The sequence below is a fragment of the Seriola dumerili genome, unplaced genomic scaffold (genome assembly GCF_002260705.1).
Source record: "Seriola dumerili isolate Sdu_G_001 unplaced genomic scaffold, Sdu_1.0 BDQW01000449.1, whole genome shotgun sequence".
Taxonomy (NCBI): Eukaryota; Metazoa; Chordata; class Actinopteri; order Carangiformes; family Carangidae; genus Seriola; species Seriola dumerili.
In genome coordinates, this window is record NW_019174704.1 from 2,679,407 (window position 1) to 2,706,856 (window position 27,450).

The window sequence follows — 27,450 nt, forward strand, 5'->3', positions numbered from 1 at the left end:
CAAACGATTGCAGTATTTACTTTCTCGCTTGTAAAGTCATTTAAAATAATCGTCCTAGTCTTAAAAAGACTAAAAAATGTCACTTATTCTATGGGTGACCATTACTCTTGTGATTGTTTGAATTCTAGATGGACATGAGTATTTATATTTAGCCAATTCCGTCACGTCCAACTAAATGAGCAAATACTATAATAAGCGGTGGTTGTGCATAAATTCGAAGATTTAAACAGGTAAATAAATTCTCTCTTCTTGTTCCTAGTACGCTTGGAAAATCCAGAGCACAAGAGGAAATGCCACGTGTACACACTGCGCATGCCCGAGGATTTTTACGTTGATCCTGCTGGGTGATCCCAACTTCCGGTGAAAGAGGAGAAGTGTCTCACACGATTACTCTGACAAGGCCTGTCGTTACTCACCCGTAGCTAGTTGAACGGGGTTTCGGTAAGAGCCATGGCCCTGTGATTGCCAGCAAGTCAGCTAATTAACTTTTTTTAAAAAGAAACTAGGATAAGTCGCCGTTGGCGAGGCTTTGACTAAACGTCACATCGTCAGAGTCACAGGTTTGAGTGTTACCCCGCGACTGCCAGCTAGTTAGCTAGCTAAAGACGCAGCTAGCTATTCGCCGACCAAGCACCTCTAAATTAGATCCTGGTGTCTGTTTCAAGATGTCAACTGCGGGGTTCAACTCTCAGAATGGGACAGGGACGGGACAAGCATATGCGAATGGTGAGTAACGTTTAAATTAAGGTAAAGTTAGTTCAAGGCGGAGGCTCCATCAAAGCAAGTAACAAGCTAACACTAGCAGTAGGTAGTGGATCTTGTCTCTGTGGCTATTTGCTAACTGCTGGCTAACTGCTTTGCTTAGTAACGCTGTAACTTAAGGTACCCAAGCAAGAGCGAGCTGTCAGGCACAGTTATGCAGGGATAACGGTGATTAATCTTGAGCTGATTTACTTCACTGACTTAAAATGTCCAAAATAGTTGCTATCGTAAAGGTACGCTAATCACAACTATTTTGCTCACCAAATTTAGCCAGTGTTCTTTACCTTTGGGTTTTCGAGGTAGCAAACTAACAAGTTGACAAACAGAAGGATGAACACTCATCATAACTTTTGAGCCAGGTGTAAACACTAAACATTTCGGCGATGATATGATCGCACCCTTAGGTTAACACTTGTATTCTTGCCCGTAGGGTTGCTTAGTTAGCCAGAATTTTCCTATCATATTAAACCACTTAACGAGCTTTGGCTTATCTTTTCGCTTCTGTTTCCCTCAGGTTTTTCTTGTTTAGTTTCATTGACACTGAGTATTCCCATTTGTAGGTTTATAACTTCCTTTGCTGTTGTGCATTACGTTTTTAGCATACTAAATAGCCCTGGTGTGTTTGCGTTGTACGTTATACTGTACATGTGGCACATTGGGGATGATCCAGATAAGTTGCTGCAGTGATTTCTCCAGGCTCAACCTATTGCCTACTTCAATTTAACATTACTTAAGAATTTCCAATGGATTTCCATGAAAGCTGAGGGAAAAACAATATAATCACAGTCAGTGACAGTTGACAAAAGTGTGATTGTGTGCAGTTTTCAGCAGCGTTTCTTACCGATGTGTATGTATGAGGCAGCTCTCTTGTACTGGGCAGAGGAAACAACTGCAGACAGAGGTTGTAATACAGCAGTTGGATTTTCCAAACCTGCAGATAAATGTTTGTCTGAACTTCCAAATGTTTATTGCATTTGCCTCTAGTCTTATTCCTATCTCTATTGAATTAGATAGTCATTAAAAGGTGTTAATCCAGCTCTGATCAATGTGGAAACAGGGTGTTTTTCTGACAATAGAAACAAATCATAAAAAACATGCCACTAAAGCTGAATGGGATGAGTTTTCAGAACAATATTTGTAAATTAATTCCTATCATAGGATATCTTAAAGGTGAATGAATAAATCAAAGCTGAAGTAGCTTTGTAGTCAGCCATGAGAAAGTGATCAGCATGTATCTCATTTATATAGTGCTACACCAAAATGAGTCCACATGTCCCATTTGGTTTCCACAACTGGTGAGCATAATATAGTTTGTCCGTAAGTTTCATGTATATAGACCGAAGGCAACTGTACCTGAGCCTACCTACTGTAGGCCCACAAAAGCTCACTTGAGTTTTCTTATGTTTGATATTCTTCCAAAGACTACAATAGTAAAGGCTTCCTTGGTTGACTCACTAGTAAACTTTACACAAGCAAAGTTAAAGATACAGTAAATAAGTGAAATGATGGGGATGCATTTTTAATAACTGCAATATCCCACTTCCTCTTAAAAGCCCTCATATTTGAACAAGAATTATGAGTTTTAGGGTTGGAGTTAAACTTCTCTAGACAGACATTAACCAGATATTTACCATTTCAACCCTCTTTTAAAAATTAAACTAACTTCATTTATGTTTTACCCTTCAGCAGGTTGATTTCTACTTAGCTGAGAGGTCTTATTCCACATCAGGCTCTTTCTGATTGGACAGGAGCTGAAACTGACTAGGAGCTTTAGTTGTTAAAATTTCCCTGCTCTAAGGAAGGACAAAGATTTGCGGTGGATTATGTGCCTTCATCTATCTTTGCTCATTGAGAAGAGTTGTTTTCTAATCCCTTCTCTCTCTGCCGACTTAGCTTTGCTTCCACTTATATAGTGTGGGAGTGGACAGTAGTGAATCTGTTTCCATTATGTATTCATTTAGGGTCCAGACAGCAGTATACTGATGCTGCAATTTAAGCGCTGATGCCTGTTAGATCATTATTTAGGTAACACATTTATTGATGTAAATTGTCACTCTGACCCTTTCTTTCTTTTTTCCTACTGACTAGATTTTATAAGTATTTCTGATCAGTGTTTTTGCTGTTAGCAAGATTATCTGCTATGCATGACACTGTTCTTGGTGTTTACATTTGGTATGTAGGAAATTGAGAAACAATCGCCAGATTTTAGTTTGGTATCTGCAAAATATACAATCAAAGCATTTTTAATTGTACCTGCAGTACAAGTATGTTTGGTGTTTTTTCCTACTGCTGTGTTCAACAAAGCGAGACTTAGTTCAGAGCCCCACACTCACTCTCAGCGAGGACAGATCATGTTGAATTAAATCCAGGTAAAGAGATTAGACCCTGGGCTGTCAGTTCATTGGTCATTTGGTGGATCTCAGTGCTTTTCACCCGGTGTCGTCACTACCATTACTGTGCCACCTGTTTTTCATGTATCTTTTTGAACAGATTTAAATACAAGGATTTGCTTTAATTAAAAGGTACTTGGATCATAAGCAAGAGCCCTTTCACACATGGAATCTGTAACATTGCTGGCTTCAGCTAATGGCTCAGCTTTTAAGATTTTGAACATAAGACTACCTTACAGAAATGTTCCCTAATGGCTCTGCTCAAGCATGAGAAGACCTGCAACTGCAACCCTTATGCACATTTTGGTATCTGGTACATAAGAGGGAGCCCAATAGCTTGTTTTTTTCTCAATACAGTGACAGCATTACTGGTGAACAGTTTAAAAGAAAAAAGACTGTTTAACATGAAGTTGACATTAGTTAGAAGTTTTCTTCCTCTGGTCTCCAGGTCCATCACAGAATCCAGTTGCCCTACAGCAGCTGCCAGGGGTCAGCTATGGCATGACCCACCAACCAGCCTACAATCCAATGCAGGCCAAAGCTCCCGCACCTCCCGGCCCTGGACTCTACCCCTCTGGGGCATACCAGCCTGTTCCCCCTGTCAGCTCCTACCAGCCTGGCCCACCACTCACTTCCTACCCAGCTTCCCCAGGCCAGCCACTGTTGACGAGGCCTCCAATGGGAGGTCCTCCATCTCATACCCCTCCTCAGTCTGCCAGCCCCAGCCCTGGTCCCAGGCTGCCCCCTGCACAGGCCACACCCCCCCCTCCTGCTGCATCTTCTGGTAGCTACTACTCAAACCCGCCGCAGCCTGTGGCTCCAGCATGGCAGTACAACACAGCTCCCCCACCAATGGGGCCACCCAGTTCCATGAGCACACCTCCCCGCGGACCTGTTGCAAATCATGTGAACCCAGCTTCAAGCTCTGCAGTGCTGCCACCACCATCATCGGCAGCTTACAGCTCTGCACCACCAGCCCACGTGTCCCATAGTGCCACCCAACCTCCAGGCCCCAGGATGCCCCCCACCTCTCTGCATGGATATATCCAGCCAGGTAGGAACGCAAAGGCTCCACTGAAAGCCAAACTTGTAACAATCAGTGTAAAATCCAAATGCACAATACAGTTTTACTTTCAAATGAAGGATAAAATAATCACATGAAGATGAGGCAACAATTCTGAGTTGTAGCACACTTATGATGCAGGCACTCCTCAGGTGAAATCAATGAAAAGATGAATCATCTTTCAAGTTTCAAAGTATAAGAGCAGTGAACTTTAGCCAGTTAATCTCAGGGGTTGCACCATCACTTAATTTCTTTAATTATTTTTAAAACATGGACTAAACGTAGTCTGTATTTCTAAAACACCCACGCTGTCCCGTTCTAATAACATTCCTATAGCACGATTATTGTGTCTTGTGTCTGTTTATCGTCGTTGTCTTCTTTCAGTGACGTGCTGCAGATATTCATATCTAGATTGCTGATATGTTGGAGCTGGACATTGCCCTCTGCTCCTACACTGAACATGTTGGCTAGCTGCTGCCTCTGGCTCCCTCCCAGGCACAGAGTCTCATTCACTCTGAATTTGTACAAAGTTCAAAAAAGAATTTTATTGTTTCCAACCTGATTCTTATGTAGCACTATGACGTGGCTCTTAGGACAAAATTCAAATTTCAATTTTAGTCTCTGATGCTGGTTGTATATTTTACATGATTGTTTTCTACTGATGATACAAGCAGAATGCACACAACAGTTATCTCAAGGGCATTTAAAACATTTTGATGGATGCAGGTAGTAGTTTAATTTCTCGCTATGGGAGTTTAGGGGTTGTCTCCACTGAGAAGTAGTTAGCTCATAATGTCAAAAACAAAAGACAATTTATAGAGAATCTTAGGAACTGTGTATGCCTACTAGTCATGAACATTTCTCTAAAGGAAGTAGTTTTGCTCAATGATATGAGCATGATAAAAGTTGGTTGTGTAATCTGTGTAACAATGTCTGCATGATTTGTCATATCACTTTGTAAATTAACCTTGATTTTTTTGAAAGCCGTCTTTAGTACACTTCTTTTGCATTGAATCGGGGGGCCCATGATTGCCTCCGTTAGCAGCATATCTCTCAGTCTTCATCAGATCAGATTGGCTTGAAAATTTCCATTCACATTCACACCGCCAACAATAAGAGTCTGCTTGAGTTTAGTGACCTTTCCCCCAGCAGCACCATTTGGAACCTTTTACTCAGTACAATGTTGAAAGTGAAAATGGTGGCTAACTGGAGATTTGATTTGGTTTTTGTTGAGATGTATACTTTATTGACTGCTTTCTTGCCTTTTTCGTCCTGAAATGTTACACATTTCACCACCAGCCACAATCATCTTGCTCAATTAAGTGCGCAGGTCTATATTGCTTAGTCTCCAGTATTAACAGTCACTAAGTATTTCATCAGTAACATGTTTAAGAATAAATGTGAAACGTTACAACATCAATATAAAATGCAAAAATGCACTGTGTGCGAAATAGTAAATTTATTTTAGTCGTTAATCAGCTTCATCTCAGTCTAATCTCTAATCTAATCAAAATCTTTACCTATGCTCCTGTAATTATAGATGTTTCCCTATAAATAGATAATTATTTGGTGTGTAATCAACCTGGGCATTTTAATATACCATGCCCCCAGTGAACTGTAAAAAAAATTGGTGCTGTCTACACCATATACTCAAAAGTTAACCTGCTTACTGCCGTTATTCATCAATAAGTTTGTCAGGAGTTTATTTGGGTCCAGATATTTGAACTATCTGGTTTGTCCATAGAGATGGATGTGGCTCTATCTCTGCACTCACATTAGCTTGCTGTGGGTCAGCTGTTGTCGCCTCTAGTCAGACTTATAATATTACAACACCTCTGTGATGCCTCATATCTGTCTTCTACATGATATGTGACAACACCACATACTACTCTTGTTTTACACCACACAGTAACATGATTTTAGAGGTCATAACTCTTCCTAAATTACCTCACTAACAACACAGTGTTGTCATCTCACAAGAATTACTGCTGAAGCAATAAGTAAATTGAAAAAAAATTATTCAACAGTTTTGATATATGATGCAAACAAACAAAGATGAAAAATAGTTCTGCTTCCAGCTTTAAATTGTGGACTTTTTGATATTTAAATTGTGATGAACATTGTTCACTTTTTTATGTATGAGAGTAAGTGATTCACCAAAAAGTAAAATCAAAATGTATCAATACATTAAATAAACATGCATAAATCTGTGAAGAAAATAATCATTAGTTGGAGCCCTGACAAGGTCTTTATCACCAGGCACTGCACCTCCACCAATGAATCCCATGGCTTCCCAAACATACCAGCCAAGCAGACTTCCCTATGGGCTCCCAACTACAGGACCCCCACCTACAGGCCCACCACCAGCCATGAAACCTACACCACCTCCCACTGGACCCCCAATGGCCAATGCCACACCTCCACCCCCCAAAGCTGATGGTAAGATTTTCTAAAATTTAGTTTGTTTTAAATCTTTACACATTTAATTGTGCTTTTTCTTTGTTTATGACAGTAAGTATGACAGTGAGTATATATTTGTTGGAACCCTTTGTATATTTATAATATATATGTATTTTTTTTATAATTGGTAATTCAATTTGAGTTGTCTTAAAGGTGCCAGCGGCTTTCTTAAATGAATTATTAAATGATATTGTATAAGGTGCTCGACTGCAAATATTTTCATTGTCAAGTTCTATTTGACAAATATATAAATGACCAATGTATACAGCTCCATTGCTTCAATTTGTGCCAAACAGATAACATCCCTCACTGACTCAGGTCAGGTTGGGGAGGCTGTGTGCAGCACTACAATGAAATAAGATTTTACCCATTTGGGGTAGTGAAAAAAAAGAGAGAAAATCAATACATGGTGGTCAGTGTTGATATTGTGATATAAATCAATGTATGGGAAACACTGTTATGTGATGATAATGAAATGTTTGAAGTATGAACATTTTGTGGGTCTGTGTTGATTGTAAAGTGAGAGTGCTGCCTGTGATGATCATCATATCACTTTGGACCAAAAACTGTCATTTTTATAAACTTTTTTTCTGATCACCTTCCGTTATTTCCCTCCCTCCCCTCCTTCCTCTACATGCCAGCTCAGTGTGGGGCGGCTGTTAACAGCACTCTTTCCCCCACTGAGCCCGACTGCCAGGAGGGGGATATTGAATGTCCAGGTGTGGCCAAATCTGTCAGTAGCTGTTAGATGCCGTGTCAGTGCTGTGATGCCCATCTTGTCCTCTCTGTGCTGTTTTCCATTGTATCCAGGGATGCACTGATTTTTTTTTTTTTTTTTTTTTTTTCTTTTTAAATCACTTAAACTGATAACAGATATGAAGCTCTACAGAATCAGCTGATGCTGAGCTCCAGTCTGTTACTTTTACAGAACATTGCAGGAAATATGAAAATTAATCAAGAAATTACCTAATTTGTTGCCTTACATAGAGGGCTCTATTTTAGCAGTCCAAAGCGAATGGTGTAGTGCATTTGCTGTTTAAACAACATAGATGCTGGACGGAAAAATTACAACTTTGTCTGTCGTAAACTAGTAAAGACACTTGCGTTTTGCTTTGCGCCGGGTGTAAGATAGGGCTGGGTATTAGTGCTTCTTTAGTCCAGTACTTTTTTTTGTATCGTTGCATCCCTGGTAACATATATTTCTTGTCATCCAGTCTCACCATATCTCCCATATGACCTCTGAATAAACATCGTACAAGCACCAAAGTAGAAATGTTTCCTGAAAACATCATGCATCAATTTCCATCATCAGCATCATCTTTAGTATTGTTGATAATGTTGTGCTTTAGTACCTCTTTGTGTATATCATGTACGTATCTTGCACTGTAGTTCATTTTATCCCGCATCCCCGCCGTCTGTGGTTGGCACACTGGAACAGAAGTAGAAAATTGAAAAGTGTCACTAAAATCATTCTTATCACATCTGTGTTTGCTTTGAAACAGGAACTGTGGCTGGCAATGGCCCCCAAGCATCAAACAGCTATAATCATGTTGACAACAAAATGGGTAAGGCCATTTTCTTTTCACACCAACCACGTTTCTGGGGTTTCATAGCAGCTACATATGCAGTAAATGAGCAAATGGCTTTCAATTCAAATTACAGTCTTTGGGGGATGCAATTACAAATCACTCATTGTCTTAGGTTTAAAAGATATGTCTAGCAATATTCTATACTTTTGTTATTGTCAACAAATCCCAGACCAAGACCAACAATGAATTGATCACAACTATTGTCTGTAGCCAGAGCTGATGTTGCTTATTCTACTGAGCCATTGACCTCCATTGTTCTCCACGAACTATTGAAAACACATCAGTGGGCTAAATCATTACACTGGGTAACATGTTCTGTCATTATCATGAAACACTTTTTGAGTCCCGAGCGTCGTGCTGTTTCGGATACTCATCAGCCACCAAATGTGCTGTTGGTTTTGGAAGAAAAATATAGACTAAAACCAGCCTTATCATTCTAAACCTTTCACTTTTTCAATAATCCCTACTAATCAGTGACTTATTTCTGTTTCCTTTTCCTCCACAGCTGGCCTGCCCCAGCCTGGACCACCTGGTCGACACTTGGGCCACTACCCCTCTCTCCCCCCTGGGTACCAGAACACCACGGCTCCCCACAATGCCGCCCCCCCCATGCACCCTGCGATGCAAGCTGCCACACAGCCTTACACTCAAGCACATCAGCCATACCAGCAGGTGAGAGGGAAGTCACACCAACTGTTGTACTGTTAGAGCATTTTGCATATATATATATATTTTTTTTTTAAACATGTTCTTTGTGGTTGTGGAGCAATGTGCTCTGCTATTTCTGTCATGCATTTGCTACATGCAAAACCCAAAAAAGAGTATATGGAAATGTTCTATGTGTATGTATAATGCATTTGTAGAAGCAAAATGTTAACAGTATGTTAAGGTGTGACAGAACCAACATACAGTTTGCTTTATTTCTTATGTGATATATATTTATTGTTTACTTTTTTCAGGATCAATTCGTCATATTGGTTTGTTGAAATATGCGGCTGATTGCTGTTGTTTTTTTTTTTGTTATTTTGGCTACATTATGACAAGATAAAAATTCTTCAATAAATAATTAAATCCTTTTGACTACAAAGCGGTCAGACTTGGATGCAGTCACAGAATCTACACCAGTCCATCAAAGCGTTGGTGGCCATCCATACTAAATGATTTGACATTTGGGATATAGATCAACTCTGTAACTTGCTGTTTTTCCTTCTCTCAGCCACCGGGTGGCCCAGGGCCGGCCCAGCTGAGCCCGTCCTTGGCAGCCATGAGCCTCCAGTCCACCACCCCAGAGGCCCTGAGAGTGGTCAACCTGCTCCAGGAGAGGAACCTGCTGCCACCAAGCTCGATCCCTGCCCCGACACCCTGCCTGCCCCAGGACCTGCAGAAGATTAACTGCAACCCAGAGTAAGCCATGGTGGACTAATCTCCAAGTGTTCATGTCTATGTTTATTCCCTTTCAATTGATTATGTTGTTATTCTTTAAAATTGATATCATTCTGATGTTAAGTATTTCCACTTAACACACACTAATCTTTCAAACTATGCTTTCTACACTTTTGCTTGTTAAATTATGACTTAAAGAGAAGCACTAGCTACCTGTGGTTTGGTTGCCATTTGTGTTACTGGACACATTTCCAGTAGATCAGCATAAGCATTAACTTGCCCTCAGTGACGTTGTTTATAGAAATTTAAAGCATGGCAATTTCATTTGATGTAGATTAAACCTCCAGATGATCATTTATGTTTTCATCCATCAACATAAGCTAGTCGCCCACATAATGTGCTGGTACACATGAAATACCGGAGACAACATGATCCTTCCTCATGCAGTTCAAGTACAATGACCTTCTGTGTTTGTGTGTCTCCAGGGTTTTCCGTTGTACACTGAGTAGTATCCCTCAAACCCAGTCTCTGCTCAATAAAGCCAAGATGCCGCTGGGCCTGCTGCTCCACCCCTTCAAAGACCTCTCGGTAACACCTTTGTTCAATATTTAATGTGCATGCGCATCAGTCATAGGGTGTACAACAACTTATTAGATTTCATGTAAATGTGAAACCTGGTTTACTAAGTTGGGGTAGGGTATTAAGAGGAACATGGTAAACACAACTATATTTTTCCTGGGATAACCATATTTTTCTGGCAATGTATGGGCTTAACCAGGCTATCACTAGTCGTAGCATGTTAATGAGAAAGACGTTTGACAGGGAAAGTATCTCTGTGGCAGCAGCACGTTGCTGTGCATCCTCGTATCCAAAATTATAAAATGCAAAATCGATCAACCTTATTCTTCTGGTTTCTTGTTTGTTCTTGTTTTGTATGGAAACATTGTGAGTAACTTGTAACAGAATGTTCAGTAATTCAAGTCCCAACAAAAATATAGTTAATAATATATAAAAGTTGCTAATATACCTCTTTTTACCTTTATAGGCAGTGGACTTCAGAGCCATTGATGTACATGAGGTCACTGGTTCTTCACTGTTCAATCACGAGGCAGCTAGGGTGTGAATCTGTATTTGTTTTATTACATCAACATGAAGGAAGGTGATGCCAGGATAAATTATTAGTATGTAATAAAACTCTTGCTGCACAAATTTACAGCCTCAATTATGTGTCTTAGATTTAAATAAAATTACTACATCAGACTTTCACTTATTAAACTCTAAGAATCCTCTCAATGCCTTTTTTTCAGAATAGGATATGACTAGATACACCTCAGGGCAAAATCTGTCAGAGTGAATTTGTGTATATTTCTGTGTTAACTGAGGACAAACAACAGAGACGATGCACAACGTGGACAGCGACAATGAAATTGGAATGCCAATTACAATGGGCTGGAATTGAGAAAATGAGCTTGCCTGGAGGCACTTCTCACACGGGCTGGTTTTGTTTTGTGGTTTTATTCTTGCAGCAGCTTCCCGTGGTGACATCCAGCACTATTGTCAGATGTCGGTCATGCAGAACCTATATCAACCCCTTCGTCTCTTTCCTGGACCAGAGGAGGTGGAAGTGCAACCTTTGCTATCGGGTTAATGATGGTAAGAAAGGGGAGAAGTGTGATGAAAGAGTTATGATGATCTGAAAGAGCTACTGTCAGTGAGAACGCTGGAGGCACTTGACAACAGTCAGAACTAATACAGCAGCAAAATGAACTTTCTGTTAAGTAACAAATGGAGAAAATGAAGAGCCATTTTTTTTAAGGAGCTGGTTGTGATGACCTACATAGATACGTAGATACATTATTTATCCCCTAGGGGAAATTCATGTAATAAAGATTCTATTATAAAGTTATGTCTGTTAAGCAACAGTCATATGAAATAGTTTGGGCATGACATTGACATCAGAAAGGCGCAGTTCGTCAGATAATTTTGATGACAAAAAAACAAAACCTTAGTGTTTGTTTTTTACTGTGTGAAAACCAGAGAAGTTTCCTTGAGCCCAACACTGAGTTTTTAGGGTAGTTTGGTGTCACAAGAAAAACTCAAGTTTTACTTTGTATTAGATAGTTTTAGAAACACACACGTTAATACATCTGTTGTATTTTGTATATTTGTAGCGTGTGAAGATCGTCCTAGCCTTTTCGTGCCTGTTTTGTATTTATTTTTGAAGAAATGTTCTAATACTGCCTTTTTGGCCAGATCTTTCTTAAAGAAGAGATTTTGACGTTGTGACTTTTTATGTAGTTAGATTAAGGAAAAAGAAGATGATTTCTTATTGTGATTAAATGATAATGATAATGATGCAGTGCATAAAGGCATGCATTTAAAGTGGATACAAATCTTTTTAAATCAGGAATTAAATTGCACAGAAAGTACATGGTAGATTATTTAATACTAAAATCTTGCTGGATGTTGTGTGTGTGTGTGTGTGTGTGTCTCTGTGTGTGTGTGTGTGTGTGCGTGTGTGTGTGTGTGTGTGTGTGTGTGTGTGGGTGTGTGTGTGTGTGTGTGTGTGTGTGTGTGTGTTTGTGCGTGCGTGCGTGCGTGTGTGTGAGTGTAGTTCCAGAGGAATTTATGTACAACCCAGTCAGCAGATCATATGGAGAGCCACACAAAAGACCGGAGGTCCAGAACACCACTATTGAGTTCATTGCTCCTTCAGAATACATGGTGGGTTTCAACAGCTTCATTGAGGTTATTCTGGTTGATCTGAACAGTTATCGGCACGCTCAGTTTTGTGTACAAATTGTATAGTAATCCAAGTTTGTGATTGATGCGTGTGTCTCTGTGTGTCTCTGTGTTTGCCCTGATTTTTTCTACAGCTGAGGCCACCGCAGCCTGCTGTTTACCTCTTCGTACTGGACGTATCCCACAATGCAGTGGAGACAGGCTACCTGAATGTGTTCTGTCAATCACTGCTGGACAATATCAATGCGTATGTACAACTTTTAATTTCCATGTTATTACAGAAGTTGTTGTAATTTCTCATAGTGCTTTTAAAGGCTACAGAGGACCGAAACACGAACTCAGTTTAGATGTTTGACATTTCATGTGTAGATGAACTGGTATAAATCAGGTTGTTCAGAAGATATTTAATCATACATGATTGCACTTTATTAATAGGAATGAATGATTTTCTTTTATATTCATTCAACTGTGAGGTTGATATAGGTCTTTGTAAATAAAGATGAAAGAAGATCATCCCTGTATCCAAAGTGCTAATGTGTTAATGTAACTGTGTGTGTGTATGTCCTAGGCTTCCTGGAGACTCGCGAACAAAAGTAGGCTTCATCACCTTCGACAGCACCATCCACTTCTACAACCTGCAGGAGGGACTCTCCCAGCCTCAGATGCTCATCGTGTCAGACATCGAAGGTGAGACGCCCGACAGCAAAGGCCACACACTCAATATTACTGCAACTTGACACCAGTTGTCAACAAACTTACTGCAGAAATATACTACTTGTAAATATATAAGGTATCAAGAGATCACAGTGGCCTGGGTCAGTAAACGGGAGAGTGATGTATGCAGTTTTTAGGAACTGTGGGCTTCTGCTTCTGTGACACTTGTGTGAAAATTCTCAAAACATTCACCTGGATGCAAATTTTCAAATGTGTTAAAATCAAAAAGATGTCATCAAGATGAGTGCTTTGTTGTAATGATTTATTAAATCAATCAGTTTGTAGTATTTGCACTATTAAAAATGAGTCTCATCACTATTGTAATATCATTGTGTCATATGACTGTATTATGTTTGTTTAAATGATAACTTTTTGTGCTTCACAGACATCTTTTTACCAACACCAGACAGCCTTCTAGTAAACCTCAATGAATGCAAAGAAGTAAGACACTTCACCTTGATTAAAGCTGTGTTGTGAACGTGAATATGATTCCACACCTTTCCCACTTTGGGAACAATAATGGGTCAAAAAAAATAAAACTCATACCCTGTATTTGTTTTTCAGCTCGTGCAGGATCTGCTTAAGAGTCTGCCAAGTTTATTTGAAAAGACCATGGAGACCCAATCTGCCCTGGGATCAGCTCTGCAAGCAGCCTTCAAGCTGCTGTCGCCCACAGGAGGGCGCATGTCTGTCTTTCAGACGCAACTGCCCAACCTCGGTGTGGGGGCACTCCAGTCCAGAGAGGACCCCAACCAGCGGGCATCTGCCAAGGTAAGAGATGTGATGATGATGTCTCTCCAGGACAAGTGTGTAGGACAGCATTCAATAGGATTAAAGAGATGTACAGCAGCTTCGTTACTCCAGATGTCACATTAGATATTTTGACGAAATAAAACTACAAATATTGAGGATGCTCATTATAGTGCTATGATATCAATTTTATTTATGTGGGCAGTGCCTTAGGCAGTGACCTTGTATTGCAATTAATAACAGAAAAAATAGAGGTTTTTTAGAATTTAAGATGGAAAGCGTTGAAGACAGGATAATGATCAGTTGCTGCAAAGCTTCCAAACATGACCCATTAGTGGTTTTATTTATGGCAGGTTAATAATTACCCATCACTCCTACAACCTGTATTATTATGTATAGCTGATTATTATATAAAGCTGATTATTGTTTTGTCTGCCTGTTTAGCACTTTCATGGCAATTTAAGCCAGACCCTAAATTGCACAGACAAACAAAACTGAATTAGGTTAACGTCATGGTTTTCATAGCATGACCGTTTCAAAGGGTAATCATGAAGCTAAAGGACCACCGTTCCAGACAAATATGTTCTTTTCAGCTATATATTTAGATCTTGAAAAACTTCTGGATTTGAACTACTTCTAGGTAGTTGCGTTGAGTTCAGATTTAGAGCTCATGGGCCTAATTGGTATGTTTTCCTCTCAGGACATCCAGCACTTATCCCCAGCGACGGACTTCTACAAGAAGCTGGCTCTGGACTGCTCTGGCCAGCAGGTGGCTGTTGACCTGTTCCTGCTCAGCTCCCAATACTGTGACCTGGCATCGCTTGGTGAGTCCCGCACTGAATGAAGGAGAGAGGGAGGATAGAAGGGAAGAAGGAAGGAGGGTTTACTGGACTGCTGATGTTTGTTTACATGTTTATTGCTCAGTATAGAATACTTTGACCTGATACTGCAAATTTTGATAAATTTATGATTTACCATCTAGTTATTTTGTGGTTGTAAGAAACATAAGAAACGGAACAGAAGGAGAGGGAGGGGGATTGGGTTATTTATTTACTTTCTTTATGAGACAAAAATAACACAATCATTATTTAAGCGTTGCCTCATCTCTCCTCTTCTGTGCCTTCTCTCTCCCAGGCTGCATATCCAGATACTCAGCAGGGAGCGTTCACTACTACCCTTCCTACCACCACCAGCATAACCCCGCTCAGGTGGAGCGCTTCCAGAAGGATCTGAAGAGATACTTAACCAGGAAGATTGGCTTTGAGGCTGTCATGAGGATACGCTGCACCAAAGGTCGGTTGTCGCAAGAGCTGGAGTTCGGTTGAGCGTTGACCTAAATACAGTGCATTAAAATGTCCCTGATGGATATTTGACATTAAAGATTGAACTCTCAGTCATTCTGGAGAAAACATTATGTCTCTAGAGTCCAGGAAAAGTTTAGTTTTTGTTGTGGTGGCTATTTTGCAGTTTAGCGCTATGATTCCAGTTTGATAGATTTCGTCTGTCTGTCTCTCTGCAGGTCTATCCATCCACACGTTCCACGGAAACTTCTTTGTGCGGTCCACAGACCTGTTGTCCCTCCCTAACGTGAACCCAGATGCTGGCTTTGCAGTTCAGATGTCCATCGAGGAAAACTTGGACGACATGCAGGTTGTCTCTTTCCAGGCCGCCCTGCTTTACACTTCCAGCAAAGGTACACACACACACACACACACACACACACACACACACACACACACACACACACACACAGCCAAAATTGTTTCCTTTTTTTTAAATCCACTATGATAATAACAAATAGTGAATCTGTCTCCTTTGTTTAAATAACATGTCTTTTTTCTGTTGCAGGAGAGAGGAGGATCCGTGTCCACACTTTGTGTCTCCCTGTGGTCAATTCTCTGTCAGATATCTTTGCTGGGGCCGATGTTCAAGCCATTACTGGGCTGCTGGCTTGCATGGGTACGTACTGCATTATGTAACACTTTCAAAGGAACACGTCAGATGTGACTATTTAAGGACATTGCCACTTCAGTTGCACAGTTTGTTAAATCCATGTTGAACTGACAACATTGAATGCTTTGAATCCTTAATTTTATTGTAATAAATCATATATATTATATATTATTAAGAATTTAAGTTGTTCCTTAAGTTTTCCCATGAAGAAAACTTGCAATAGCCTCTAACTTTATAATTTCAATTGAGCTGAAAAAGTGTGGGCATGGTAAAATCACAACCCATGTATCACAACTCATACTTTTATTTATTTGTTTAGTTCATTAGTCAGTTTGTGCGTGTTTCTTTCCTGTTGCTTGTTGAAATTCAGTATTTACGATTTACATAGTTGTGTATTATAACTTGACGCAGGAATGTGAAAGTAACGTTACACATGCAGTATTTCATGACTTTTGTCTTTGTCAATTATCTGATTACATCAGTGTTTTCAACATGAATGTTTTCTTCAGAAGACGTGCGTGCGTGTGTGTGTGCAATATGGATAAACTTGAATTTGTGTAAAGCATCCCTCTGAAAATTATTCGTCATTGTTATAGTAAATAGTCGTGGAAGGTTTTCATCCACTTGACTGTTATTAGCACTGACAGATGGACATGAGTAGCGACAGCTACGGTTGCCTAGCAGCCATCGCACACTGAGCAGTCAGATCTGTCCGGGTTCATCTCACACTCACTTAGAGAACAGATGCTCATGTTTTGCTTTCTTGAGGAGAAGAGTTTGACATTTAGTTTGAACATAGAACATCAGCTGTTGTCAACACTACCACTGCAAATGTAATGATAGTCCAAATGATGAATGATGATATTTGTTCCTCACTTCAACTGATGGCACACAGCTGTTCTAAACTGTTCATTACTGTGCACAATATTAAAAGTCTTATTAAAGTTGCATTAAAAAATAAAAAGACTACAATGTACAGCTAGTAACAGCATATGTTTTAAAATGATCATAAATGACATTTAAACTTTCACGCTCAAATTTTGTAAAGATTATTTTTCCCACCATGCATATCACAGCAAACATTTTTGGTCCTTAGATGTTATAAGAAATGTGGATGCATACAAAGTCCAACCACTCATACCATCACAGATTATTTCACAATCCCATCTACACCCTTCACAACAGGGTTAGAGTTCATTCAAGAAGAGGAATGAGACAAATACCTGTGAGAACTGTCTGTTTATCTCTGTCAGTTTTGTTACGGCCACTAGGGGACACCCAAGTGTCAGAAACTTTTGACAACTGTAAATGTGTCCCTCTCTCCAGCTGTGGACCGTTCAGTGACAGCCAGTCTGAGTGACGCCAGAGATGCGATGACCAACGCTGCCATTGACTCGCTGTCATCGTACCGGCAGTCTGTGTTGACCATCCAGCAGCCCGGTCTGCTGGCCCCGGCCTGCCTCAGACTCTTCCCCCTTTACATCCTTGCGCTGCTCAAACAGGTCAGCTTTTTCACACAATCCAGTCCTTACACACTCAATCCTACTTACAATTTAAATATGTGAAGAGTTAGGGTAAATATTCTGTATTCTTATGCTTCCTAGTGAATTTACTAGTTTAGCTTTTCTTTCTGGCCCTTGAGTAAATGCTTCTACTCCCCGGATTAAGTGTTGTAAACCATTGAGCCTTTATTGATCCAGTTGCATGTGTTTGTGTGTGTCCTGCAGAAAGCCTTCAGGACAGGTACCAGCACCAGACTGGATGACCGGGTGTTTGCCATGTGTCAGCTGAAGTACCAGCCACTGGCCTACACCATGCTGATGATCCACCCTGCTCTGTACCGTGTCGACGATCTGACCGATGAGGTGAGGAGGATGATTCAGCACCTGCACATCTCAGCTAATGCAGCAGTGAAATAAATTGTGACCTGGATCAGGCAGAAGTTTCAGAAAGACCAAAAAGCGATTATTTATGTTTTGTTTTTTTATCTCTGTGTTTTGTTTATGATTTAGATTATTCTTTTTTGTGTTAAAAACTATTTTTAGTAAATTCACAGTTCAATCTCGAGGGTGTTTATTTTTTGCAGTGGGCTGAACTTGTAACAGTAATTCTGATAGTTATTTTTAACTATCTCCCTTTTCTTCTTTATCCCGCATCCTCAGGGAGCTTTGAACATCAACGAGCGGACCATACCCCAGCCCAGAGTGCAGCAGCTGTCTGTGGAGAAGCTCAACAGGGACGGAGCTTTCCTCATGGACGCTGGAATAGTATGTTCTAAAATACCTTGCACTTGAAAACAAGCTAACAGAAAAACAAGGCCGATGTCTTAACCCAGACTGAATTATGATGAAATCCTGAGTAAGAACGAGAGATTTAGAATATTTTCAGATTGACCTTTCCTTTTATAAAAACACTTAATTAATATTTAAACATTTTACCCAGTGAAGTAGCACTATTATCCAGTGTGGCTTTGAATTAAAACATGAGCACAAGCTTCAGTTTTTATATCTTTTATATTTCAAGGACCCACTAATGAGATGGGCAAGAGTGAATTTAATATATTTTATCATTTATTTCATCCCAAAAGGTGATGTATCTGTGGATCGGACGGAACTGCCACCCCAACTTCCTCACACAAGTCCTGGGAGTTCCCAACTATGCTGCCGTGCCTGATAACCTGGTAGGTAAACCTCATGTTGCAGCAGTGACGCTTAAAAAAAAAAAAAAAAAAAAAAAAAAAACAATTCCCACTGGATGTGGTCATTGTTCATTCCTCCACTTTATAACATGTATCTGTGCATCAGGATTTTCCAACAAATTGTCTGGAGGATGACACATTGGTCCCATCTTTTAACTTGCATAAAGCACAGCTACAGTTTCACTCCTGCAACTCTTGCATCCTCCTCCTGATGATGAAAACTTGACTGTTGCTCTTCTCTCATAGTATCTGCTGCCAGAGCTGGACACCGCCGAGTCACAGAGAACCAGAGCTTTCATTGGTTGGCTGAGGGATCAGAGGCCATTCTTCCCCTCTCTGCATGTCGTCAGGTGGGTTTATTTATTTATTTATTTTTTTTAGTAAACGGTCAAGTAGGAAGAAAAGTATGGAATATACTTCCTTTGTGGGGAAATTAGCAAACAGCTGCCGGCAGTATTTCATTTTGGCTATGAAGTTACTTTGTCTTTCAGCTTCTTGGGCAGGTAGTCTACTGTCTGTTCCTCTGAATGAACAGAAGCTGGCTGAGAGAACATTAAGAGCGGTGACTGAAATGATTTTAACCATCAGTGTAACAACTGATTCAATGGAAAAAATCAGAAAACTGAGCAATGAGGTTACAGAAAAAAGAAAAAAATAAGAAAACTACTGAGTGCTAAGGTGTAGTAGATTTCACAGGGAGGGAAATGAGGGTTAATGTCAATCAAAAGTGTTCACTCCAAAGAACCTCAATGTTTTCAAAGTAAAACAAGGCTTGAATTTTCTTTGTCATCACTTTGAAATGAAAACTGTGCAACTGAAAGCAATGTTTATTTATTATTCTTTTTACACCCTTTTATCATTTGGTACTTTCAGGGACGAGAGCCAGCTGAAAGCCAGCTTTATGCAGAACATGATCGAGGACCGAACGGAGTCGGCCCTGTCATACTATGAGTTCCTGCTCCACCTCCAACAGCAAATCTCCAAATAATCTTCAGTGGGACTGTGGAGATGAGCGAACACTGAAGCAAGGATGCGCATCAGTGTATGTGTGTGCGTATATATGTAAATGGTGTGCGTGTGTGTGTGTGCGCGTGCGTCTGTGTGTGTGTGTGTGCTTGAAAGCAGAGGGAGGCAGGCTCAAGGATGCCTCTTGCTTCATTTCCAGCTGTGGTCCACCATCTCTCTGAGGAAAACTTTCTAAACTGAACTGATGTGAAGCGTCACTCAAATCAAACTAAGTGACGGACAGTGTGAGGACGGAGAGACAAAGATGCATTTTTGGCACTTTTTACCCAGCTGAAGCAAAGGAAGAATAAAATCAAGAAATCCACGACGATGATGATTACATGTGTCAATGATCGAATGGATCAGTGTTTATTCTCATAGAACAATGCTGTCTAACTGAGGTATCGCTCAGATAGAGGCAGCAAACAGATGTGTTAAGTGTTTTTGTTCAAAAAGCACAGTCGTCTTTACTAAAACAAATCAAACATATGTATGTATGTATGTATGTATGTATGTATGTCTAAGATTAGGTTTATAAGGAAGGTTCGTATGTCTGCGCTAAAAGACTGTTATTGGGTGTCACCTGGAGTATTTGTATACAGAACACCTGAGCTCTAACAACACTCTAATATCGTACCCGAAGGACAGAACATGTGCTTTTTATTTCTCACTCATTATAATTGTGTGTCGAACAAATCCATAGACTCTGTTGTTAAAGGCAGAAGGGTTAAAGATGTTTTAAGGCGGATCGACCTCACTGTCATCGCTGCCTTGAATGTGTGTGGACAGTGGAAAGTTGTTTTCATTGGTCTAATCTGTCCTTCAGAAACTCTGTCATCTTTTCTCTCTCTGGACATTCAGAACACCTCTGATGGCATTGCTGTTCTGTTTAATTTCTTTTTTTCTGATTGTTTAATTTATGAGACTCCCAATCTGATTAAATTCTATAATTGCCTTGTATGGGAACTCACTTTTTATTATTAAACCTCTGTTTAAATACAGACTCTATATATGGAATATTTTAATATAATAGGATATGGGAAATTCTTTAACACAGACATAACAAAGCCATTGTGATCTTTTAATCATGCTTATTGATACTTGTATATTGAAAAGACTGCGTTATATAAAGGTGAAGAAATGCTGATGATTTTAGTATAAACAATAAGGTGAAATGACGCTAAGAAAATAAAATGTTTGAGACTTTTTAAATGTAGTTTGTGTTTTGGTGGGTGAACAGTGTTTATTCAGTGAAAATGAAAACTACAAAGCAGAATATGGACCAGTATAGTCCATATTTCTCTTGAATTGAAGGTTGAATTTGATCGAATTGAAGGTTTTTGATTTGGTCTGATTTCATACCGTTTGTAATCTATGTATTATATGAGCAAAAATGTATTTAGGAGCAGACAAATGTTTTGGTCTTCATGCACAAAATTGTCTTTCATAAAAAAAAAAACAATGAAAATAAAAACAGTCTGTGTTTGTACAGAGTAAATTCCAGAGGTGAAGACTTGAGTCACGTGACTTGAACTAGGGTCAGACTCCAGTCATGAAACTGATTTATACTTGACAAAACGGATAAAAATAAAACACTCTTGGGCACCAATGACTTGTGACTTCACCTGTTCACAAGAGAGTAAGAGGTGGAATGACTCCTGCCTAAACCCTAAGAATAATGATTGTTAGCTAAAAAGTGTTCAGCGAATCAACTTTTTCTCTTGTTTTCTTGATGGGAGACTTATTTAAACCTCTTATATGAAAGATAATTGCTAAGAGTGAAGTAAAGACTACTGAGATCATCAAAACATGTAATTGTGAAATTGTATTAAATTGGTTGAATGGGACATGACTTGTTAGCGACTTAAAACTCAAAGTTTAGGACCTGGACTTGAGTCTGGACTTCATAGCCTTGATTTGAGGATTACTTAAGACTTGGACCTGTGACAAGGGCTTTGTCACACCTCTGGTAAAATGCGCATCCTTTTTTAGGTTAAGATCAGGATTCATTTTTCCCTCGCATCATATCAGAGCAGCCACAAAAATGCCTTTCTGCTATGACATTAAGCATAGATGTCCCTTCTGGGTACAGACACATCCTGGTTGAGGTTTACTTTGTCACTATGAAAGTACTTTGACACCCAGAGCCAACAGTGGTGCTATAAATTTCTGGGCCACTTGACAACTGCTAATTCAAGGCCCTGAAACTGTAAATAGGGACAATATGATCCCTGACAAGTTCCAGGAACCTGCAAGACAAAAATAAAAATACAGAAATATGCATACCCACTCTTTTTTTTTGTCAGGTTTAATTTGGGTTTTGTTAAGATTTAAAGTACATTAGAGTCTAATAGCAAGATGAGGGGTGGGCAGATCAATCCCCAAAGTATCAATACTACTGATACAAGCTCTTGGATCAATACTAGGATCAATAGATTGATACTAAAAGAATGGACCCAGCACATGTTACACACACTTTTATTGCTGCAAAATTTGCATCTCTGATGCTGGTGTGTGCATATATGCAGTGAATTCACACAATGTTATTTACAGCAGGAAACGTCTCGTGTTTGGCAAAGTATTGTTTTATTGTATTTGTGGTAATGAAAATATATTCAGAGGTAGACTATTCATAATCCTTTATATGAGAGTCCCACCCCTTAGTGAGGCCTCTTTCCTGTAAGTCAGCGCTGAGGGCTGAAAAACCCTCTCAAACCACTTTGTCATGCTCGGCGCTGAGATCATCACTGTGCGTCCTCTCTTCAGACACCCCGCTGTCCACTCCGTCATGTTTACCGTGTAATTCAGTGATCTGAGGCTATTGTGTCGATCGCGGCGAGCTGTTGAATCATTACTTTACAGCACCGTGAATAGACGTCGTAGGCAACGCTTGATATCTTTCAACATGGAGTCCGGGGAGGCCAACGAGGAGAGGACAGGCTCCCTGTCGGCGGCGCAGAGGAGAGCAGAGATCCGGAGGAGAAAACTGCTCATGAATTCGGAGGATAGGATGAACAGGATCGTGGGATTCGCCAAAAACGAGTCTGAAAATAACGGTACGCAACGATGCTGATCGAGTTCACAGCACAGCGCCGGTTCTGCTCAAACGTATTGTCGTGACTGTCACCTGCTTCATGCTGCTGCTGCTGTTTCAGCTGCAGTCAGCACATTACCTTTGTTCACAGGCAATACTCTGTACCATTAATTCCACATTCATTTTCAGTACAAATGTATTTAATAGAGGTTTGTGCGGCCTGGGATTCAAAACCAGCAGCTCCCTGCTCCCAGTGTAACGGCACATCTGTGGTTTTCATGTAGAGCTGAGACAACCGATTCATTCATCAGTTAGCCGTTTCATAGAGAATTTGATCGATTGATGACGATTTTGATCATCAATAGATAATGGATGTAAATTTTAAGACAAAAATACTTAAAGATTAACAAATTTCTGGATTTTAAATTTTTCTTTCATTTTTTAAAATTTATTTAAACTTTATTGTCCCCACGAGGAATTCAGTCTCGCAAAGTGCAATACACACACACACACACACATATACATACACACCCTTTTGTGACCACCCTTTGCTTTTGAGTTCTCAGGTAGGTTGTTCCAAGCATCTTGATCTTGGAGAATCTGCTACCGTTCATCCGTGGATTTAGTCTGTCTCGGTTTCCTCTGCTTCTTCGTGTGATCCCAGACTGACTCCATGACCTTGAGATCAGGGCCCTATGGGGGCCAGATCGTCTGTTGCAGGACTCCTTGTTCTTCTTTTCTGTTGAAGATAGTTCTTTATGACTCTGGTTGTACGTTTGAGGTTGGAGCGATCAGACTCCTCCCTGATGGTACTGTGTGATGGATAAGAATGCTTTAAGTGCCTAAAATATACTTAAACCCATAGCCATACTGATTACCCAGATCTTGAGCTTTATACCAGAACAACTTAAGCTGAAACAGTTGGTTGATGATTTGTCAAGTTGATTGACAGAAGTTTAATCTTCAACTGTTTTGATAATGAATTAATCACTTAATCCCTGGTCCCTAATCGCTTTCTTTGTCCTCCATGAGAGTTATAGGGCAATTGGTACATGTGAACTTGGGCTTGGGGAAATAGTAAGAGGCAGACTTTAGAACAAATAACTGTGGATTACTTAAGAAAATAATCAGAAAATGAATTGGTTTGACAATAATTATTAGTTGAAGCCCTAGTTCAGTTGACAGCAAGAGTGAGAGCAGTGGTGTAGGATATAGCTTGTCCATCCAGGTTTCCTTTAGAGTGTGATAATACACACTCCGGCACTCTCATGGTTCACTCACACAGGTGAGCAACAGAGTGTCACATTTGAGAGATTGGAACCATATGTTGTTTCCTTGATGAATAGGTTAAACAATTAATAGACTTAAAGTTTCAGCACTAGTCAAATGTGACATCACTGATGTTATCTCAGCAGGAGCTTCTCGGCGCCCCGCAGAACCCCGCTTCCACCTCGATCTTGACAGGACAGAGGCGTGGTCCTCATGCCCGTCTTCCCAGAGGCCGTCACCTTTCCTGCCAGAGGTTTCGGGGCTCGGCAGCCGCTCCCACAGCGCCACCCCAGAGAGAAGGGGCTCACCCCTGCCCGAATGCAGTGATCTGACTGGATGCTCTCTGGATGACGACATCGCAGGGGTTCGGCAGAGACCAAGGGGGGAGCGGGCATCAGATGACCTCAGCGGGTCCCCGCGCCGAGGCCTCCAGAAGTACCTGTCTCGTTTTGACGATGCCATGAAACTGCGGGGTCAGCTGGCCAACGAGAAGCCGCCCCAGGACGGAGGGTCTGACGCAGAGGAGTTTGATCCCTTCAGAGTCTTCAGGCTCATCGGCAGCGTCCTCCTCGCTGTTTTTGTCAGGGTTTTTGTTTGCAAGTATCTGGTGAGTCTGCTCGCTTTAGACGCTTTGTTGCTGTGGCAACTGTGATATTGACCCATTGGTCATTTTACGTGTTAACCGATGAGCATGTAGACACTAAATTGATACACGTACATTTTATGTATCCAATCACAACGTTTAGTGACAGTGGGTAACTAACACTATCAAAGTAAGACAAGTGACTTTTCATGTGCTTTATTAATTCTTACCCACTATGTTACTTACACACGTGTTTTGACACTAGAATTACAGATGCACAGAAAAATGAATGTATATATTCTGTTGTGGTATCAGGTATTAATTATGTGGTAATATTACATACAATTTTTGATGTCTCAATAATAATGAATCTGACTACTAAAAACATTGTATTGCTGTAGTGATGTGACTCTCTTATTCTTTCATTCTAGTCAATATTTGCTCCATTTCTGACCCTTGAACTGGCCTACATGGGCTTGTCCAAATACTTTCCAAAGGTGAGTTTGCAGTAGTTATTTTTATGACCCGTTTTGCGTTGTTTAACATGTATGCAGACGGTATCACCTCGATGCAGATTCTTATATTTTACTTTGGAGTTGTCGTGGTGTGAAATTTAAACCGGGGACCTGCGTGATTTGCTTTATACTCCTGTTTCTCCAGGTAGAGAAGAAGACCCAGACCACTGTGCTAACCGCTGCCCTGCTGCTGTCCGGCATCCCCGCCGAAGTCATCAACCGCTCCATGGATACCTACAGGAGGATGGGTGACGTCTTCGCTGACCTCTGCGTCTACTTCTTCACCTTCATCCTCTCGCACGAGATCCTGCTGTTCATTGGCTCAGAGACTCCCTGACATACCAGGAGGACCTCAGTAACCCAGCCCTCCTTCTTGTTGGCCCCTCCCTCTGTCTCCACTTAGCAACAAAGCATGCTCATTTACACTCTCTGACGTGGGTTTGTTGTTGACGGTCTGGAAATGAATCCCTGCTGTCTTATGATCAGCGCGGTGCGTCAGTTGGACGAGTGCTTATCACTTCAGCGCTTCAGGATTTCCACTAAGGCTAAGCTACATGCTACTAGCGCGTCCAGTGTTTGTTTCAGATCTCCAAGTTATGTTTACCCGGCACAGAAGCTCAGAAAAGGAACAAGTTTGTGTGTGTATGTGTGAAGAATGTACAGGCATTTATAATGCTGGGTGATATTTATTTATCGAGCAGGAAAATGGTAAATGTGGGACTGAAGAGTGGACAACAGTAGGCCTACAGTTCATCATCAGCCTGACCTTACATTGGGACGCCACAGATTCCTTTTAACTGATAAATGGGAAACACTGGAGTCCCTCAAGGGAAATTCATTCATTTAAAAATTCTGTTACTAATGCAAGTTTGTATTACCATAATGCAATTCCACTGAAAGCTAATAGACAGTGATATTGAATTATTGCGAAGCCCCGAGCCCCTTCATATCCTAAAAAACTCTAAAGATGGGCAAGGTGTCATATTCTCAGCCAGCACCACCCAGGTTGGTATTGGCTGGTATTACCAGGTGCCTGACCCTGCTGTGAAACCACATCTACTTTGGAGGTTCAGTTGATGATCTCCCAACTAGTTTACAACACTACAAATGCCTTTCTGTCATATTAGTCAGCCCTGCAGTGGCTTAGACAGGGCTGGGGTCAGTTCATGCCCTTCAAAACCTGAATCTGAACTTCTCAGACAGCTGATAGACCTTTTCAGAGTAAAATTTTTTAAAACATTTTGGCATAAATTAGTTACTGAATCAACTGAAAGCAATAAATTGACCAAACCCCCCCCCCCCCCCGCCCAGAGTGAAGAGGTTGATTGAGGCTCTTGATCTTTTTACAATTTACAGTTGAGGGTTTAACAGTATTATAAGAACTGACAGAAGCAGGTGGTTTACTTTCCCTGCATACAGAATATCTTCACCCCTGCTGATCACTTGCAGTGTCTGTGCTTCACGCTGTAGACAACCTTGAGGGTTTTCAGTTGTATCATCAGTAGTGACCATGACGGTACAACAAAGAGCTTCTTTTAAGAATAAGCTTAATTACATTGAAGATAAGGAACAGTAGAAAATGTGTGCTCTGAGATTAGTTTCAAGATTTAGAACATTTGATTTCTGATTTTATTCTCAGGATTCTTATTTAAAAATTTGAATTATTTTGTCTTTTGTGGATTCTGTGATTAATCTCTGAGATCTTTATTCACATACAGCCCTCCTTCCTGCCATACATGCATCAACTAGCAAGAAAAGTTGGAACAACAGTTTCACAAGCCAAGGCATGGCTGCACGGTCACCTCAAAGCTTTCTGTCGAGAATGAGTTCAGGAAGCAATTGCAGCCCTGAAATCAGCCTACATTTAAACACTTTAATGATCTAATTTTAGGAGAAACAGCCGTTATTTTGCTCTTAATACCGTGTACTGAGCTAGAGGGTAGAACAGAGGGCGAGAGGGAACAAAACTACTCTTGATAAATGAAATAAATGAGTGTGAATGGATTGAGAACAGATGACAGAGTTGTCTCAATGGCATCGAACTCTAAGCTTGTTATTTTGAGGTCACAAAACAGTTACACACGTGGGCGTCCAGCCTCGTTAGGGAATAAGTTAGAAAGTAAAAAGATAAAGATAGTTTGAGTTTAGAGAATTTTTTTTTTTTTTTTTTGGCATTGTCGTCTTGCACAAGCAGGAGTTGCTGAATTCTTCATCAACTGAAAAACAGAGCAACTGAACTTGGTTCGATAGATCAGCAGCAGTCCAGTTCCTGATGATTTTTATTTGGTGTCTTAAGAACTTGAACTCTCCTTTAATTGGTGGATATGAATCATGTATTTGTGTTATGACACATCTTCTCATAGGCAGTGCTTTAATTTCCGTTTTCTGTTACGATCTGTCCTCCAGTGTTCAAAAGGGTCCACCTACATTATGAACAGGTTTTCTTCCTTTGTTTAAGTTGTGAAGTCAGAAGAGGCATTTACTCCTTGAAGGTGGAGTGTATTATTTTGCACGTCTATGAGCTGACAAACGCAGTAAAC

At 40.4% G+C, this 27,450-nt stretch overlaps 2 protein-coding genes across 7 annotated transcripts; both read left to right on the forward strand.

Annotated features, from left to right (window-relative positions):
• The first annotated feature begins 373 nt into the window (after nt 1–373).
• Nucleotides 374–20,469, forward strand: sec24a (SEC24 homolog A, COPII coat complex component). 5 transcript variants are annotated; one of them, XM_022762435.1, is made up of 24 exons: nt 374–726; nt 3,601–4,206; nt 6,475–6,654; nt 7,317–7,394; nt 8,178–8,240; nt 8,770–8,936; nt 9,481–9,668; nt 10,133–10,235; nt 11,174–11,300; nt 12,262–12,371; nt 12,524–12,636; nt 12,958–13,076; nt 13,489–13,544; nt 13,668–13,874; nt 14,554–14,677; nt 14,988–15,146; nt 15,373–15,546; nt 15,702–15,812; nt 17,133–17,308; nt 17,534–17,671; nt 17,969–18,073; nt 18,394–18,486; nt 18,751–18,854; nt 19,378–20,469. In XM_022762435.1, the coding sequence occupies exons 1-24, from the start codon at nt 666–668 to the stop codon at nt 19,490–19,492; spliced, it is 3,477 nt and encodes a 1,158-aa protein (XP_022618156.1). In that variant the 5' UTR covers nt 374–665; the 3' UTR covers nt 19,493–20,469. The 5 variants fall into 5 exon arrangements, with proteins under 5 accessions (XP_022618156.1, XP_022618151.1, XP_022618152.1 ...); XM_022762430.1 differs by lacking the exon at nt 7,317–7,394 and adding an exon at nt 10,693–10,764; XM_022762431.1 differs by lacking the exon at nt 7,317–7,394 and adding an exon at nt 10,693–10,764 and having other exon boundaries at nt 11,177–11,300.
• Nucleotides 20,470–22,270: 1,801 nt separating this feature from the next.
• Nucleotides 22,271–26,199, forward strand: camlg (calcium modulating ligand). 2 transcript variants are annotated; one of them, XM_022762805.1, is made up of 4 exons: nt 22,271–22,565; nt 23,956–24,419; nt 24,827–24,892; nt 25,056–26,199. In XM_022762805.1, the coding sequence occupies exons 1-4, from the start codon at nt 22,415–22,417 to the stop codon at nt 25,245–25,247; spliced, it is 873 nt and encodes a 290-aa protein (XP_022618526.1). In that variant the 5' UTR covers nt 22,271–22,414; the 3' UTR covers nt 25,248–26,199. The 2 variants fall into 2 exon arrangements, with proteins under 2 accessions (XP_022618526.1, XP_022618527.1); XM_022762806.1 differs by having other exon boundaries at nt 23,959–24,419.
• The last annotated feature ends 1,251 nt before the right edge of the window (nt 26,200–27,450 follow it).

Coding starts and splice junctions, on each gene's coding strand:
- camlg (XM_022762805.1), top strand. CDS start 22,415: ATGGAGTCCGGGGAGGCCAACGAGGAGAGGACAGGCTCCCTGTCGGCG. Junction 22,566..23,955: donor AAACGAGTCTGAAAATAACG/GTACGCAACGAT, acceptor ATGTTATCTCAG/CAGGAGCTTCTCGGCGCCCC. Junction 24,893..25,055: donor TGTCCAAATACTTTCCAAAG/GTGAGTTTGCAG, acceptor CTGTTTCTCCAG/GTAGAGAAGAAGACCCAGAC.
- sec24a (XM_022762435.1), top strand. CDS start 666: ATGTCAACTGCGGGGTTCAACTCTCAGAATGGGACAGGGACGGGACAA. Junction 11,301..12,261: donor TTGCTATCGGGTTAATGATG/GTAAGAAAGGGG, acceptor GTGTGAGTGTAG/TTCCAGAGGAATTTATGTAC. Junction 12,372..12,523: donor TTGCTCCTTCAGAATACATG/GTGGGTTTCAAC, acceptor TTTTTTCTACAG/CTGAGGCCACCGCAGCCTGC.